Source organism: Nansenia antarctica (assembly GCF_963989245.1).
Source record: "Nansenia antarctica genome assembly, chromosome: 10".
Classification (NCBI taxonomy): domain Eukaryota; kingdom Metazoa; phylum Chordata; class Actinopteri; order Argentiniformes; family Microstomatidae; genus Nansenia; species Nansenia antarctica.
Window position 1 is genome coordinate 5,868,237 of NC_137680.1, and position 14,487 is coordinate 5,882,723.

Genomic DNA, 14,487 nt, shown 5'->3' on the forward strand with positions numbered 1-14,487 from the left:
CCCCATTGGCACTGATGAGTTGGTGATGTTTTAGTCGTGCTAAAAATGTTTTGGACGGTCCGTTGATATTTTTTTGGGGGGGTAAAAGTGAGTGACGTGTGCGCCCTGAACAACGGTCCTTTTCCGGCCCGTAGAAAAATGTTTCCGGGTAGATTTTTGTGGTTCAGTTGTTGTTTTGGTTACCTTGGCAAAAGCTAAGCTAAGCTAAGCTAAGCTAACGTTGTTAATGAACTGCTTTAATTTCCCATTTGGTTACATCTAATACAACATGCAATCTTGTTAGTCGCCGAACGTATATGCACCCGAATGTCTAGATAAATTATATGAGAAATGTGAGAAGTTAATTCCGACGCTACGGGAGGTTGAAGCCATTTTACTGGCTACATGCTGCAGCCCGAGACCGGAGACGTTAAAATGGCGGCCGTTTGTTTGTTTTGGCCGCGGATGAGATAGTGTCTCACTCCCATAATAACCTAATCTATCTATCTATCTATCTAAACCCGTCATGAGTTTAGAATTATACGGTTCTATCTCCATTTCTGTCAAATTTTTTTTTTTTTTTTTTTTTTTTTTTTTTTTTTACATAATCTGATCCATTAGGTGTTTATTAATGGCTGTGTGGTGTTATATATATTTTTATGTCAACTTTTTTTAGTTAGTAATTAATAAAATACAAAGGTTCCATCTCACAAAACATAATGGAATGTAAAAACGCTCGACACTCAATATCTCTGAACTGCCCTAAATGGAGATAGAACCTTATCATTCTAAACGGAGATAGAACCTTATCATTCTAAACGGAGATAGAACCTTCTCATTCTAAACGGAGATAGAACCTTCTCATTCTAAACGGAGATAGAACCTTGTCATTCTGAGCTCACGCCGTGTCTGAAGTCAAGCAATGAGCATTCATGCAATGTTCTCTAGGCGATATGCGTTTTATTTTTTTCTATTTGTTTTGGATGTCATTACAGTTTACATACTTAACGCCCAGTTGTTGTTGAACATTTTAGATTTTTTCTGCAGCCTCATTTGAATTTGGATTTTTAGGTTTTATTGTTAAATTGTTGAATAAAAGTGTAAAAGACTAACATTCTTAGGCTTCGGTTTCTGACATTGCGTTACAAGACAATAAATAGGCAGATTTAGCCTACATTCATAGGAAAAGAAGGTTCTACCTAGATTTTTTATTTTATTTTTTAAGTGTAGGCCTATGTAAAAAAAAAAAAAAAAAAAAAACACCTTTAAGCCTTGCTTGATTTTAGTCCATGAGTTTTTGTTGTTTGTTTTTTTGCCTCATCTTATTATTTTCTATTAATAATCTATTCCCTTACCTTGCATCATCCCATGGTCTTTGTTTCTTTTCCTGTTTTGATTAATGTAATACTTTATTTGTTATGATCCTCTCCTGTTTTCTTTTCCATCTTGTGTTTTTATTTATTATTATTACATTTGCGTATGAAATGTGCTATGTACATCAAGTTTGATTGATTGATTTATAAAGCTTACCTGTCTACAAGTCAATGATCCATTAATTGATCCAGTCAGCAGGCCTGCAAGCTATATATTACAGTAACTTAATGTAGGATGAAAGTAAGGACATAGTCAAACACATTTTCTACCAACTTTATTTTACAAATATTGTGTTTGTTCACTGCTGTATATCCATGGGGATTCAAATGCATTGGAGAAATAGGAGGCCTATATGAAATGTAATAACAGCCATGAAAACAAATTCATGAATTTCACTGTCGTAAATGTAAGACCATTCCATACAAATGTTAGTCTATCTAAATGAATTCATGATACTGATAATACTAACATGTCTACACCATATCATTTACCTTTAATTTACTAATGTATTACATGTTATTTCTCATTATTGTGATAAAATATATCCCTGTTGCCGCATAATAGAACTATGTTATATGAATCTGGCACTATATATTCCATTAAATAGGCTTACTCAAATGTAATTCATTGAAGCCTCAAATTATAGAAGTGTTATAGAAGAGAGCCACAACCCATTAAATATTCTGATTGTACTAGCTATACAAAATACAATACCTACACAAATCAGGTTTACCATATATAAAATAATGGCAGAGTGTAATTAGTGTTTTAATGGTTATGGCTTGTGGAGATATACAGACATTGCTACAGACTTTTTGTGACTTGAATAAAAATCTTAAACTAGGTCAGCTGTCCAAATTCCCTGAAAAAAGACACTGTGACTCAAAACATTCAGGTAGTTAGTTATACCCTCATTTACCAACATGTGTGTTAAAGACATTCCTATTCACACACACACACCCACACATACATACATACACACGCACACACACACAACATCATGTGTTTACCTCTTTTGATGTTATTGGGTTTGTCAGGCAGTGGCATCCAAGATGATAGAAATATCTCTCGTTGGCATTAACACATAAACATTTAAATGTTGGCCCAGTCCCAAAAATATCTCTTCTTTGCCTCTATCCTTATGCACTTATTTACACTCTGGTCTTAACTGGTAGTTTAGAATGGAAGAGATGTACCCAACATGCCAGGAGGAATTACTACCGTACATAACTGAGAATATGCAATCAGAATATGCAATACGTTTAGATCATCATGGGGAGATTAAGCCTAAGGGTAGGCACTAGAGATAGGATTGGAATTGGGCCACTGTCTCATATGAGAAATCTTGTATTCTGGCATATTCTCAATGCTTTCCCATGACATGAAGTTGGCATGCATCAAGATTTAGACTATGTTTGAACCCTTATTTTGTGTTCAGATGTAACAAAACAAAAAAGTCATGAGAAAGTTAGGTATCTAAAGACATGAGAACACTTAAAATCCCACCAAGAAAAAAGAACATCAACATCATAACTATAAGATAATCATTAATAATAACAACAACAATTATAATAATTATTAATAATAACACTTGTCATAATCATGACAATAACCAACACAGACTTAGCATTGTGTATAGGAAGATTGTCAAAAGAAAATCTGTATCTATCAACCATGGCCATCATCTCTCTAAGCTCTCAGAGTTGACTGAACCCAAACCCAGCACTGCATGAGTCTGAATTATGTCAGATGTCTCTTCCATCCATTTGAAAGCAATATACTGTATGACTCAATCCAATACAAGTCTCTCTCAAAAGTCTCAGAATCACACAGCCTCGAACCCGATCACCAGTGAGTTTCTGCAGGATGTAAACCTTGAAGACGTGATACAAAGCATGTTTGTCTGTATCTGGTGCAAATATCAGGGGATAGCTTTGTGCAAAAGGAGTTTTGTCTCAGTGTTTCTTACTGTTATGAACTGTGCTGAAACTGCTGTTGGTTTTTCACAAGTTAAAACGTCAGGTATCTACAGCACATTAGTACTCACACATCAGTGACAATATCAACACAAAAATCAAGAGATAGCGTAATATATTAACCATATTATATGGACCATAGATATTACATGTAGGATAGGATAGCCCTTAGTATTGTTAAGCGTTATTATTGATGATGACATTTTTTACCCATAGTCAGAGAATGGCTGAAATTGTGTTACTATGATAGAGCAAGGTCCTCTTCTGAAGAGGGAAGGGCATCCTAGCCATAGTCTCTTCTGACCACCACCTCTGACGGCTCTATCATTAGAGTCATCCTATGAAGTAGGCCACTGCCTTGGTACAGTTTAAATCCCTGGATACACACACTTTGGCTTGCTCAGGACTTCAGAAGCCAATAAACTTGTGGTGTCTATAGAAAATGTCATTGGCTTGTAATCGTTTGTCTTCTGTTGAATATAAGAAAAATGTGATTGTCAGACGAGCTTCCTCTGTGGTATTGTCTTTGTATCTCCGTACATGGCTTTGAAGGACAGTTATGTCAGTGCAACCCCTGCATCATATTCAACTCATTTGTGCTCTATGAAGAAAAAACAACTACTTCCTGTGCTTAGAGTAGTCACACTATCGGTTGGCTAAAAACATATCTTTGTGCTGTGTCGATCATCGCCTGATAAACTCAAAAAAACTGTGTTCAAAACTAAATTATTCATGGCTCAATCTCATTTCATTGTCCCATCATCACTTTCACAAGTCCTGATGTCGTGTTGGGACAGGGGAGCGCCGGGTAGAAATTGCCCCTCTACACAAAACTAGGATCAGCTTACACTTCCCCAAATCTTAACCATATAACCTTCAAAGTGAGACTGCCCCCCCCCCCTCCTTCACTCTTCTCCCTGCATTATTTTTATGAAACCCCTCATCAGGCTGGCTCCATTCCACCTCAGCTGGTTCATTGTGTTGTAAGACATGTCTCTACTGTGTAAGTTGTAATTGGCCCAAAATGTGCAGCTTGAGAATTCAGAGGGTAATAGGTCAAATATGCTTCATAGGGAAAAATAGCGTCCTTTGTTACAAACATTCCACAACATGTCCTGTTTTTGTTAATGGCACGACACAACCTATCACTCTTCCCTCCCTTTCGTTTTAGGTATATAATCTTGGTCCCTCTCTAATATGGCTCCGACGTTTGTTTATTCTTTAAAACATTCAGGCTAATAAACAAAACATAAACAAAACAAAACCAGTTTCTTCCCTTGGTCCCATCTAATTTCCCCAATGTTTTTTTCTTCAGTTAAACATCATGGCACCAGTGTATATGGCAATATGGCAAATTCTGATACGAAATATGGCTGATATATCACATACATATATAAAAAATGGCAGGAAAACTCCATACCCCACTCTCATCAGCAAACTGAAGTTTGCGGCTTGATCTTTAACCATGTCCATTATCGCTCTAACCATATTTACAGTTTTGTAAAAACACTTTCTCATTCCTGTAGGCTCATAGGTCCACTCTCTCCCTGAACACTCAAGTCTAGATCCCTCCTCTTCCCCAGACCCAGAAGTTGCCCATAACCACATATAAATATTATTATAATATTTTCGTCCCCTAACAGTTAAGGGTCGATTTATTTTTGGGGTAGGGTTATTTGTTTCTAGATATGTGGTTAGAGGCAAATTCTCGCTTCAAGCAACTCTCACACCGTCACCTCATTCTTACTTCCTGTCCTGATCCCCTGACTGCCTCCTCCCCCACCTCCTCCCACAGGTGCACCGCCCCCTCCAGGTATAAAGTGTAACTGCTCAATAGTGTTCTGCCTCTTCGCTGCAAAAGCCATCCTTCTGTCCCTGTGGCCCCCTAGCGTCCCTGTTCCCATGACTACCCCTGATGCCCCGGGCATCTCTCCACCCCAGCCCATGCCCCCGCTCATATGCCCCGTCATGGCTGAGCTCCTTTCCTGTTCCCTCCCGGAGGTGGGGTGAGAGTTCATCTTGATCATGTGGTGGCGGTCAAGAGAGGGGGTGGCACACACATTCTGCTGGGACTGCGTCTTCTGCTGCGAGGTGGGACGGGGCAGGGTAGGGACCATGCCTCCTCCTCTTTCTCCTCCTCCTCCTCTTTCTCCTCCTCTTTCTCCTCCTCCTCCTCTTTCTCCTCCTCCTCCTCTTTCTCCTCCTCCTCCTCCTCGTTCTCCTCCTCCATGGGCATATGGATCCACCACTCCTACCCCCCCACCCCTATCCATTCTCTGATCCAGATGGTCTGGGGACATGAGCTGCCTCTCCTGGGGCTTGTTGCGGGTCAGGGTCTGGGTGTTGGAAGAACTCTTGGTGGCAGCAGCCATGGCTTTGTAGTACTGGTGCTGTTGGTTCTTGGAGAGCCTGGAGAGAGTGCCAGTGTTCCCGGGGACGTCCCCCATGTTCATCAGGAGCTGGTCCTGGGACTTGACCTTCCGGGCAGGCTTGGAGAGGGTGTCGTAGTTGGCATTGTACTGGGGCTCCGGGGGGTCCAGGGGGTAGGGGTTCGGGGTGGGGGAGGTGGGCATGCCGGCGGGCATGCCAGTGGGCTGGATCCAAGGTCGGACCGCGTGCCTGGGGAGGGTACCCCTCCCGCCGAGGGTGTAGTCCTCGCCCCAGTGGAGGTGGTGCTGGGAGCTCTGGAGGGCAGGCTGGGCCGTATGCGGTCGGCGCTTGGCGGTGCAGTAGCCAGATGAATACTCATCAAGACCCTTTTCTAGAATAACAAACATAACGAGTAAACAGTAAGAGAAAGATATATTTTGGTTCAGGGTTCAGGAATAGCAATGCTAGCGCATAAGATTCTTAGCTATCCTTCTTTTAGTGTGGGATGCTGAATCTGTGTAATTATTATCCACGATAAATCAGATTAGAAGAGCACTTTTTTTAAAAAGGTATTATTATTATAATTATTATAAAAATAATTCTAAATTGACCCATTTGGGGAGTTCTTCTGTCCCAGTTAATTCTCATGAGATTGGTGTATAGGTATACTAACCAAGGCGTTTGAGTGAGGAGTATCTGTTGAGCTCTGGCTTGGTGGCGCTCTCGTAAGAGGGGGGCAGCTGGGCCAGGTTGTGGAGGGAGTGGTGGAAGGCCGGCTGGGATTTAGTGTTGTTGTGTTTGCTGGAGAGGAGAGTGCCTCCAGCCGCCAGCTGAGCATTGTTCATACGAGGGGTGCGCTCTTTAGGGAGAGAGAAGAAGAAAAGGCATAAGGCCAATGCACACGGCGTGCGATTTTGTCGCACGACAACATTCGATTCTCAATTCACACTAATGAATGAATGACTGTGAATGGAGAATCGAATGTTGTCGTGCGACAATATCGCATCGCACGCCGTGTGCATTGTCTCATTGAGATGCATTCAAAACAATGGAATCGAATTCGGCGGTGCGACAAACTCGCACGCCGTGTGCATTGGGCTATACAGTATGTAGAGTGGAATTTACTCTTACATATTACAAAGAAGTGAGAGGAGGAATGGACAGGTAGAATCATACATGAACCACAACAGACCACCACATTCCTGTCTGACAGCATTTCAATGAAATGTCTTATAATCAAAAGCAGCTTTGACTAGAGTTACTCAAAGTAGGCCATAGTTAGTTACATTACCCTATGGTATGTGTTGTTTTTGATGAGAGAATCATTATCTTATGTTTGTATCATAATAATACAGTAATATCAAATGGATGAAACCACGTGCATGCCTAAAAAGTTAGTTTACATAAAACAGAGATTCACCTCAGCTGTATGTTTACATAATAGCGTACATTGTACAGTTTGTCACTGGGACATTAACTGCACCAGTTGTCTTACCGATAGTAGCCGTGTGTTTAGGGCTGGAACCTGACGAGTGGATGAAATTGTGCTGCAAATTCCCCACTGATAAACAAAACAGAGTCATCAGCTGTGGACCAACATTATGTAGTGTGTGTGTGTGTGTGTGTGTGTGTGTGTGTGTGTGTGTGTGTGTGTGTGTGTGTGTGTGTGTGTGTGTGTGTGTGTGTGTGTGTGGGGGGGGGGGTGTATGTGTGTGTGTGTGTGTGTGTGTCTGTGTGTGTGTGTGTGTGTGTGTGTGTCCTTTACAGGATGTGGAGCCAGCGTGCATGTGTTAATCTATGGATGTTATCAGGCAGCTTTATTCCAGCTTTATGGCATATTAACCATGTTAAGATCAAGCTTATCACTCACGCATTTTGAACCCCTGAACATGCTAACATATATATACTGTACATGCATTACTCTCCCTCTCTATCCTCTTGACCCTCCTAGGTTGCGTTCAGAACAGGAAAACATTTTGAAACAGTTCTATATACGATCCATCTTATCCAATTTGAAGAAAATAATTAATTTCCCTTTTTCTACAGATATGCCACCATTCCTTCCTTCTGAACAATAACTCCCCCTTGTCACTCACGTCTGTTGTCCTTGCTAGGCAGGCCAGGGGCGTAGATGTTTTTGGGAGGCCTCCCCAGTGTCCCCTGTCCGTCCCCTGAAGAACCCAGAGCCACACTGTTGTTCCTCTCGTCCTGTTGGACAGGACTGGATTGGTGACGCAGCATGTCAACCAGTGCTCTGGACAGGAAATGACATCACCAATAAGACATCACAGGATAAAGGTGAAGTGAAGTGAAGTGAAGTGAAACTTTATTTATATGGCGCCTTTCGTACATGAATACAATTCAAAGCGCTTGGTTATATGAAAGATATATGTTAGATATGAAACATATGAAACATATCTTGGTTATCTATTTGACATTCCCCAACCGAGACAATTATGCATATTAATTGATATCAGTATTCTGGTTAATCCAATAATCTGTAGATATTTCTCTATAAATATGAGGGACTGACTGACGGATTGATACATTCATTCATCCATTGACTCCTCTCCTCTCACCTGGGCATATTGAGATCTCTGTGGTTGGCCTCCTGTGACACCTTGTTGAACACCACCTTGATCCCCACGGCGACAGCCACCATGAACACCACCACGCCCCCGATCACAAACCCTGTGTTGTGGCTCTGCAGCTTGAGAGGGTCCAGGTCGTCCGAGGAGTCCGAGTCGTCGTCCAGGGACACGGAGGGCGGTGGCGGGCTCTTGGCCCAGTCCGGGGATTCGTAATTGGAACAGGTGTGCTGCTCCAAGCGCCGGTTGGGGTCGGGACAGCAGAAGCGGTAGTGGCAGGTCCCGCAGCAGTAGATGAAGTTGTCCTTGGAGCAGTTGAATGTGTTGTCGAACTGGCCCATGACGTCATAGTAACCGCGACAGACGTCCACGTTCACCAGACGCCTGGGAGGAGGCACCACCTGGGCCGCTCCCCAGGGGGGCGCGAGAGCACCTGTCGACGTCACGTTTTTGGGGAACATGACCTGGGCCAGGGGTCTGGGAGGGGTCTCCAGAACCTCACCTTCTGGGGTTTCTGGAAGGTTCTTTGGGGTTTTGGGCCTGCCCCCCCGGAGTGCCGCAGGCCGCAGGTTAGCATGGATGGCCAGGAGGAGGAGAGGGGGGCTAGGGGTGGTCTGAGGCTGGGTAGTGGACCCCTCCTGGAGGGGTTGGGTGTGTAGGGGAAGGGGAGGGGGAGAGCTCTCCTCAGCATTGATAAGTGGGGCAGCAAGGAGAGAGAGAAGGGAGATGGCAAGGACTCTGAGATTGGTGGTGGGCGTCATCTTTACATGACTAAGAGCTCTATTTTCTGTCGTTGACTCAACGTGATTCTCCACTTACTAAAATGTTAACAGGAAGAAGTTTGGTATTCATAGTTTAAAAATATCCTAATTCAATAACGAATGTGTGTGTAGGGAACATATAGCTGAATAATAGATACCCCTTACGATATAGAATATTTATAAAGTACGACGGTAAAAAGATAAGTGACAATGAAAGAGAAAAGGACTAACTCCACTAATATGAAGTTATAAGTGTCAACCATTGGTGACAGATGTATTTACATTGTTTAAAAAAAAAAAAAAAGTATATTAGAAAAGACTTTGAATACATTTGAGGTTACTGATTTACAAGCCACAATGCACCATTCTTGTCTCTTTTCACTTCCTGTTTGAACAATAATGTGCAAGTTGTAGCTATAAAATTATGTAAATGTAGCTTGGAAGTTAATTGGAACTTTCACAAACATACAAAGATAATTTAAATCTCCTTCAAGAGGTGAAATCTGTGAAAGAGGGATTTGACCTTCAACATCACGTTTTCCAGATCATGTTGTGCTTTGTCTCTGTCGAATCGCTGTGCAGGCTTTGAATGCTGAAGTGGCTAATGGCAAGGAGTACTGTAAGCTGCCACACTGCAATATGACACACCTATACATTTACTTTCAGTTATGGCACTTAAAATAGTATTGTCAGAAAAGTACAACTATACTGTTAAGGGCAAGAGTTTTCTGTAAAGATTGTCGTTAGGATGTAAACACTAAATAGTTTCCCTCCGTCTTTTCTCTTCATGAATGTTTTGACTATTCCAATTCAGCACCGGATACATTCAAGGGTTATAACCTGCAGGCTACTTCTTTCTGAAGAAGCAACAACAGCTATATTAATTTAATTCAAAATAATCTTCACGATACTGTGCTTTTATGCTTTGTAAACAAATGTCAGTAAGAGAAAGGTTGACGGTTGAGAGGACTGATTCGCAACAATGTTTTGTTAATTTAGTGTGTTATTTTGAAGCAGGACATCACTCTGCCACACTTTTAAACAGCACTGGGCACTACATCTATGCATTCGCCACTTATTTACCTAAATATTTTATAGTTTAATATAATATGCATAGGCAGGCACATGCCTGGCACTTACTGTACTACTGATTGGTAGAGCGGCCTACATTAAGGACAGAGTGAGTACGATGAATACTGCAAATGTGGGGTGAATATAAAACAGTGCAACAAATGTTGTTTTATTTAAATAGACAGCAATTCAATTGTCTCACATTGTGATGAGAGAAAAGTGAATAGCACATTGCCGTTCCATGTGCCACTTCTCTCAATAACTGAAATTATTCCTGAACCAGTGCTGAAGCTGAAAGGAGAGCATTTTTGGATAAAAATATGTAAATGTGTGAAGTTATTGTGTTTGAGGTTATCAGCGATAATAGACAGAGGCAGCCCTGTCTCCCACACGAATTATAATTACATATAATTATCAAAAATGTCCCTATCTGTCGCCGAGCATGTAGGCACGGATGGGGGGTGGAGGAGGGGGGGGGGGGGGTTAGGATGCTGAAATTGCTGATGGCTCCACTTGTTTCAGAGCATGTTTCTCTAACCTTCTAAGAAAAGTTCAGTGAAGAAAGACAATGGATGAGAGATGCAGGCGGTTCTCACTGTTGTTCCAAAGAACTCCTCAAAAGAAGTTCAACTTCCCTGTAAATTCTGCTTGGTTTCCTGGATTGTCTTCAGTTTTGGATGAAGGGGATTGGGACTGGAATGTCTTGGCTGATGTAGGAATACTCTGGAACACAAATTAATGAATTGATTAGGAGGAGGGAGCTCAACATCTCTCTCTCTCTCTCTCACTCTCCCACAAACACACACACACACACACACACACACACACACACACACACACACACAACACACCTGCACTCTCTGGCATAATAAAGGCCACACATACTCCCTTGTATTCTCACACGGACACACACCCAGGGCTTCCAAGCATACACACACACACACACACACACACACACACACACACACACACACACTCAGTTAGAGCAAAGGATAGCCCAACCAGAAGAGGGAGTGGGAGCCCCAGACATAGAGAAATAAAGGGCCAGGAGGGGGCACCAGAGCAACCCCACAGCTGGGGCATTGTTTTCCCACCAGTGGCCAGGGACAGAGGGGCTCTGTGTGGACAGACAGACAGACAGGCCCTGAGACATCTCCCACCAGCTCCACATGACACTTGCCCACTATGACCCACCAGCACCATGACACACCTGCACTCTCTGGTATCTGAAAGCCAAGACTCGCTCCCCTGCATCCTCATATGCTCATATACAGACCTACACCAGGGCTTCCAAGCATCCTTAAGCTCACGTGCACACACACACAGACACACACACATACACATAAACACACACAGACACACACACACACACACACACACACACACACACACACAAACACACCAATGCATGCTTGGAGCATTAACATTGTGTGCAGAATTTTACATTTGAAGTATTCTTTCCATAATTTGTTAGGATTTAACAAATTGAAAGATTTAACATTTGTATGTGTCAGGGTATACAGGGTGTTTGTGCGTGTGTGCAGGTGGGGTGTTTGTGCGTGTGTGCAGGTGTGTGAGTGTGTGTGTGCATGCGTGCGTGCATGCGTGCATGCGTGCATATGTGCGTGCGTGCGTGCGTGTTTCTGCTTATACTATATTACATGTATGTAGGCTATGTGTGTATTGTTAGTGTGTTAGTGTGTCTGTGCCTTTTGCAGGAGCACAAGCTCCTGAAAAGCTGATGAGAAAGAGAGAGAGAGAGAGAGAGAGAGAGAGAGAGAGGGAGAGAGAGAGAGAGAGAGGGAGAGAGAGAGAGAGAGGGAGAGAGAGAGAGAGAGAGAGAGTGAGAGAGAGAGAGAGAGGGAGAGAGAGAGAGAGAGAGAGAGAGAGAGAGAGAGAGAGAGAGAGAGAGAGAGAGAGAGAGAGAGAGAAGGGGGATAAATGCAGGGTAGGGATTTAAATGAGCAGAGAGTTGGTGGGGAGAGCGGGAAGAGCCAGAGGTAGAGACGCAGAGACGACCGTGAGTGGGAGGGCGGTGTGTGTGGGTGGCACAGAATCAAGTACATTTCTCTCCCAGCACTTACCAATACAACACAACACAGCACAGTACACAAACACCACCACCAAACAGACCTGCACAAATGCACAACCCAGACAAGGTAACATGATAGGAGTACATACATTAAATAAGATATGAATTTGCATATGTCCTATTACTGTGTGTGTGTGTGTGTGTGTGTGTGTGTGTGTGCGTGTGTGTGTGCGTGCCTGCGTGCGTGCCTGCGTGCGTGCGTGCATGCGTGCGTGCATGCATGCGTGTGTGCGTGCGTGCCTGCGTGTATGCATGTGTGCGTGTGTGCGTGTGTGTGCGTGCATGTGTGACTAGAGTACACTCCACAGGCATTCGGAACCTCTCTGTAGTCGCTCTCCCTCACTCCTTTTATTCCTCTTGCTCTCCTTCTCTCCCATCTCCCTCATTCTGCCTTTCTCTCTCTTTCTCAGATTCAGTGCGTGGGTTGAGGCAGCTAACTCTCTCAGAATAGCACTGCAGCTCTGTCTGTGTGTGTGAGCGAGAGGAAAAGGAGATAGAGTCCAATCTACAACCCCTTAACCAAACCATAATCTCAAACTTTTACCTCCCTCACCTCGTCGTTCACCTTGATACTATGATCTCCTCCATTAGTACATGTATCCACTATCCATATCACATTCTACTCCATATCATCACGTCACTGTAACTAGTAATGCTAAATCTGTGAGGGTACCCTTAACTGCTTTTACAAACAAGGTACCTGTCCACACACTCACGACTGAGGATGCATTTACTGTAAAAACATGTGATTTTACATCATTTGCCTTTGCACCTCTTACAGATCATTGTCTCTCCACAGTTCTGTCTTTGCTGACAGTTGAAGCATTGCAGGTGAGGAGTGGGAGCAGGGGGCATGCCGTCTCACATACAATGCTGTGTGCTAAGGGGAAGGAGGGAGGGAGGGAGGGAGGGAGGGAGGGAGAGAGGGAGGGAGGGAGAGAATGAATGGGAACGAAAGGTGAAGGGAAAAACACTCAGTATTGTGCAGATCATGTTGATGCATCCAAGAGTTACATGACCATTGAAGGCGTGACATGCCGCTTAACTTATATACCATTTCTGAACACCATGCAGATCTGAATATGCCATCGGGCATGCAGAGAGACAGAATCAAACATGTTGTTTTGTTCTGTTGATGGATTGTGTTATGATGTGATGTTGTAATAAGATGAACATCCCAGTGCAGAATGAGTCAATTAGGGCCTATGCGACACTTACTGAATATATCTACCTAAGCAGGGGGTTATAGGCCTATAAACTATTTACCCAGTTGTTGAATCAAAAAAATAGGGGTGTGAGGAACCAAAGTGCACCCCCATTTGGAGAACAAAATGCAAAATGACTCAAATGCATTGGAACAACATTCCCGATAGCCTACTTCAGATTGAAACACTATAAACTAATAATGTGCAAACAAAAGAGCTATTATCAATGGCACAGCTGAGTGTTTCAGAACTGCGCAACAAAACCTGTGTATATCCTGCTCTGACTGTACGCAGTGATGTGATGTACATGCATAGCTACATATTTATATATTTTAATAACTTGTAGCTCAACCACTGCCATCATAGCCTATATTATGTGGGTTACGGGGTATGACTTGCATGTATCATTAAGAGTGTGTGGGTGTTTCGGCAGCGGAGTGTGTGCACTGACTGGCTGCGTCGGTGTGTGTAGTCAATGTCTCACTCAATGTCTCACTCATATATAACTAACGTAACCTACCAGTACCAATGTGTAAAACTGTGTCAGTGTGTGTGGTGTCAGATGCTTTTCATAAGGGTGTGTTTGATTGAGAGTTAACGGTAATATATGTGGCGCACCTTCTATCAAATTGTTTTGTTGATTTCGTATTCATCCATATCGATAGGATACATTTAGATGTGGATAATAGGTATAACGAGAAATATTAACATCATGGAAAACTATTATGCAAGCAATTGTTTTAATGATGTTGCAGCGTTATTAAAAGGTGAATGTACTGCCTTACCTGTGCGTTGCTTTTAGAGTTGATGCTGGAAGGACAGCGTGTGTTGCGCACTGTATCTCAGAGATTTACGGACGAGATGTCGTTGATAGACAATTAGGATTATAAACTGTTGAAGCAAAAAACTGTTCTGACTGTCTCACTCCTTTTCAATTTACAGCAGACAAACTGGTGGTTAAGAGTAAAAAAGGAGTGATCGATTAATGTCTGTTGTCTCCCATGTTGCGTATCTTACAGTAGGCTGTATCCGTCGACAATACAGATATCTGCGCTATTTCCTTTATTTCCC

The 14,487-nt window shown here is 42.8% G+C and overlaps 1 protein-coding gene across 1 annotated transcript; it reads right to left on the bottom strand.

Annotated features, from left to right (window-relative positions):
• Positions 1-5,053: 5,053 nt before the first annotated feature.
• Positions 5,054-9,048, bottom strand: shisa7a (shisa family member 7a; the record flags this gene model as incomplete). Its single annotated transcript, XM_080540557.1, has 6 exons — positions 5,054-5,458; positions 5,546-6,090; positions 6,373-6,558; positions 7,195-7,260; positions 7,796-7,953; positions 8,279-9,048. 6 exons carry the CDS (start codon positions 9,046-9,048, stop codon positions 5,054-5,056), a joined length of 2,130 nt encoding a protein of 709 aa, XP_080396683.1.
• Positions 9,049-14,487: the final 5,439 nt, after the last annotated feature.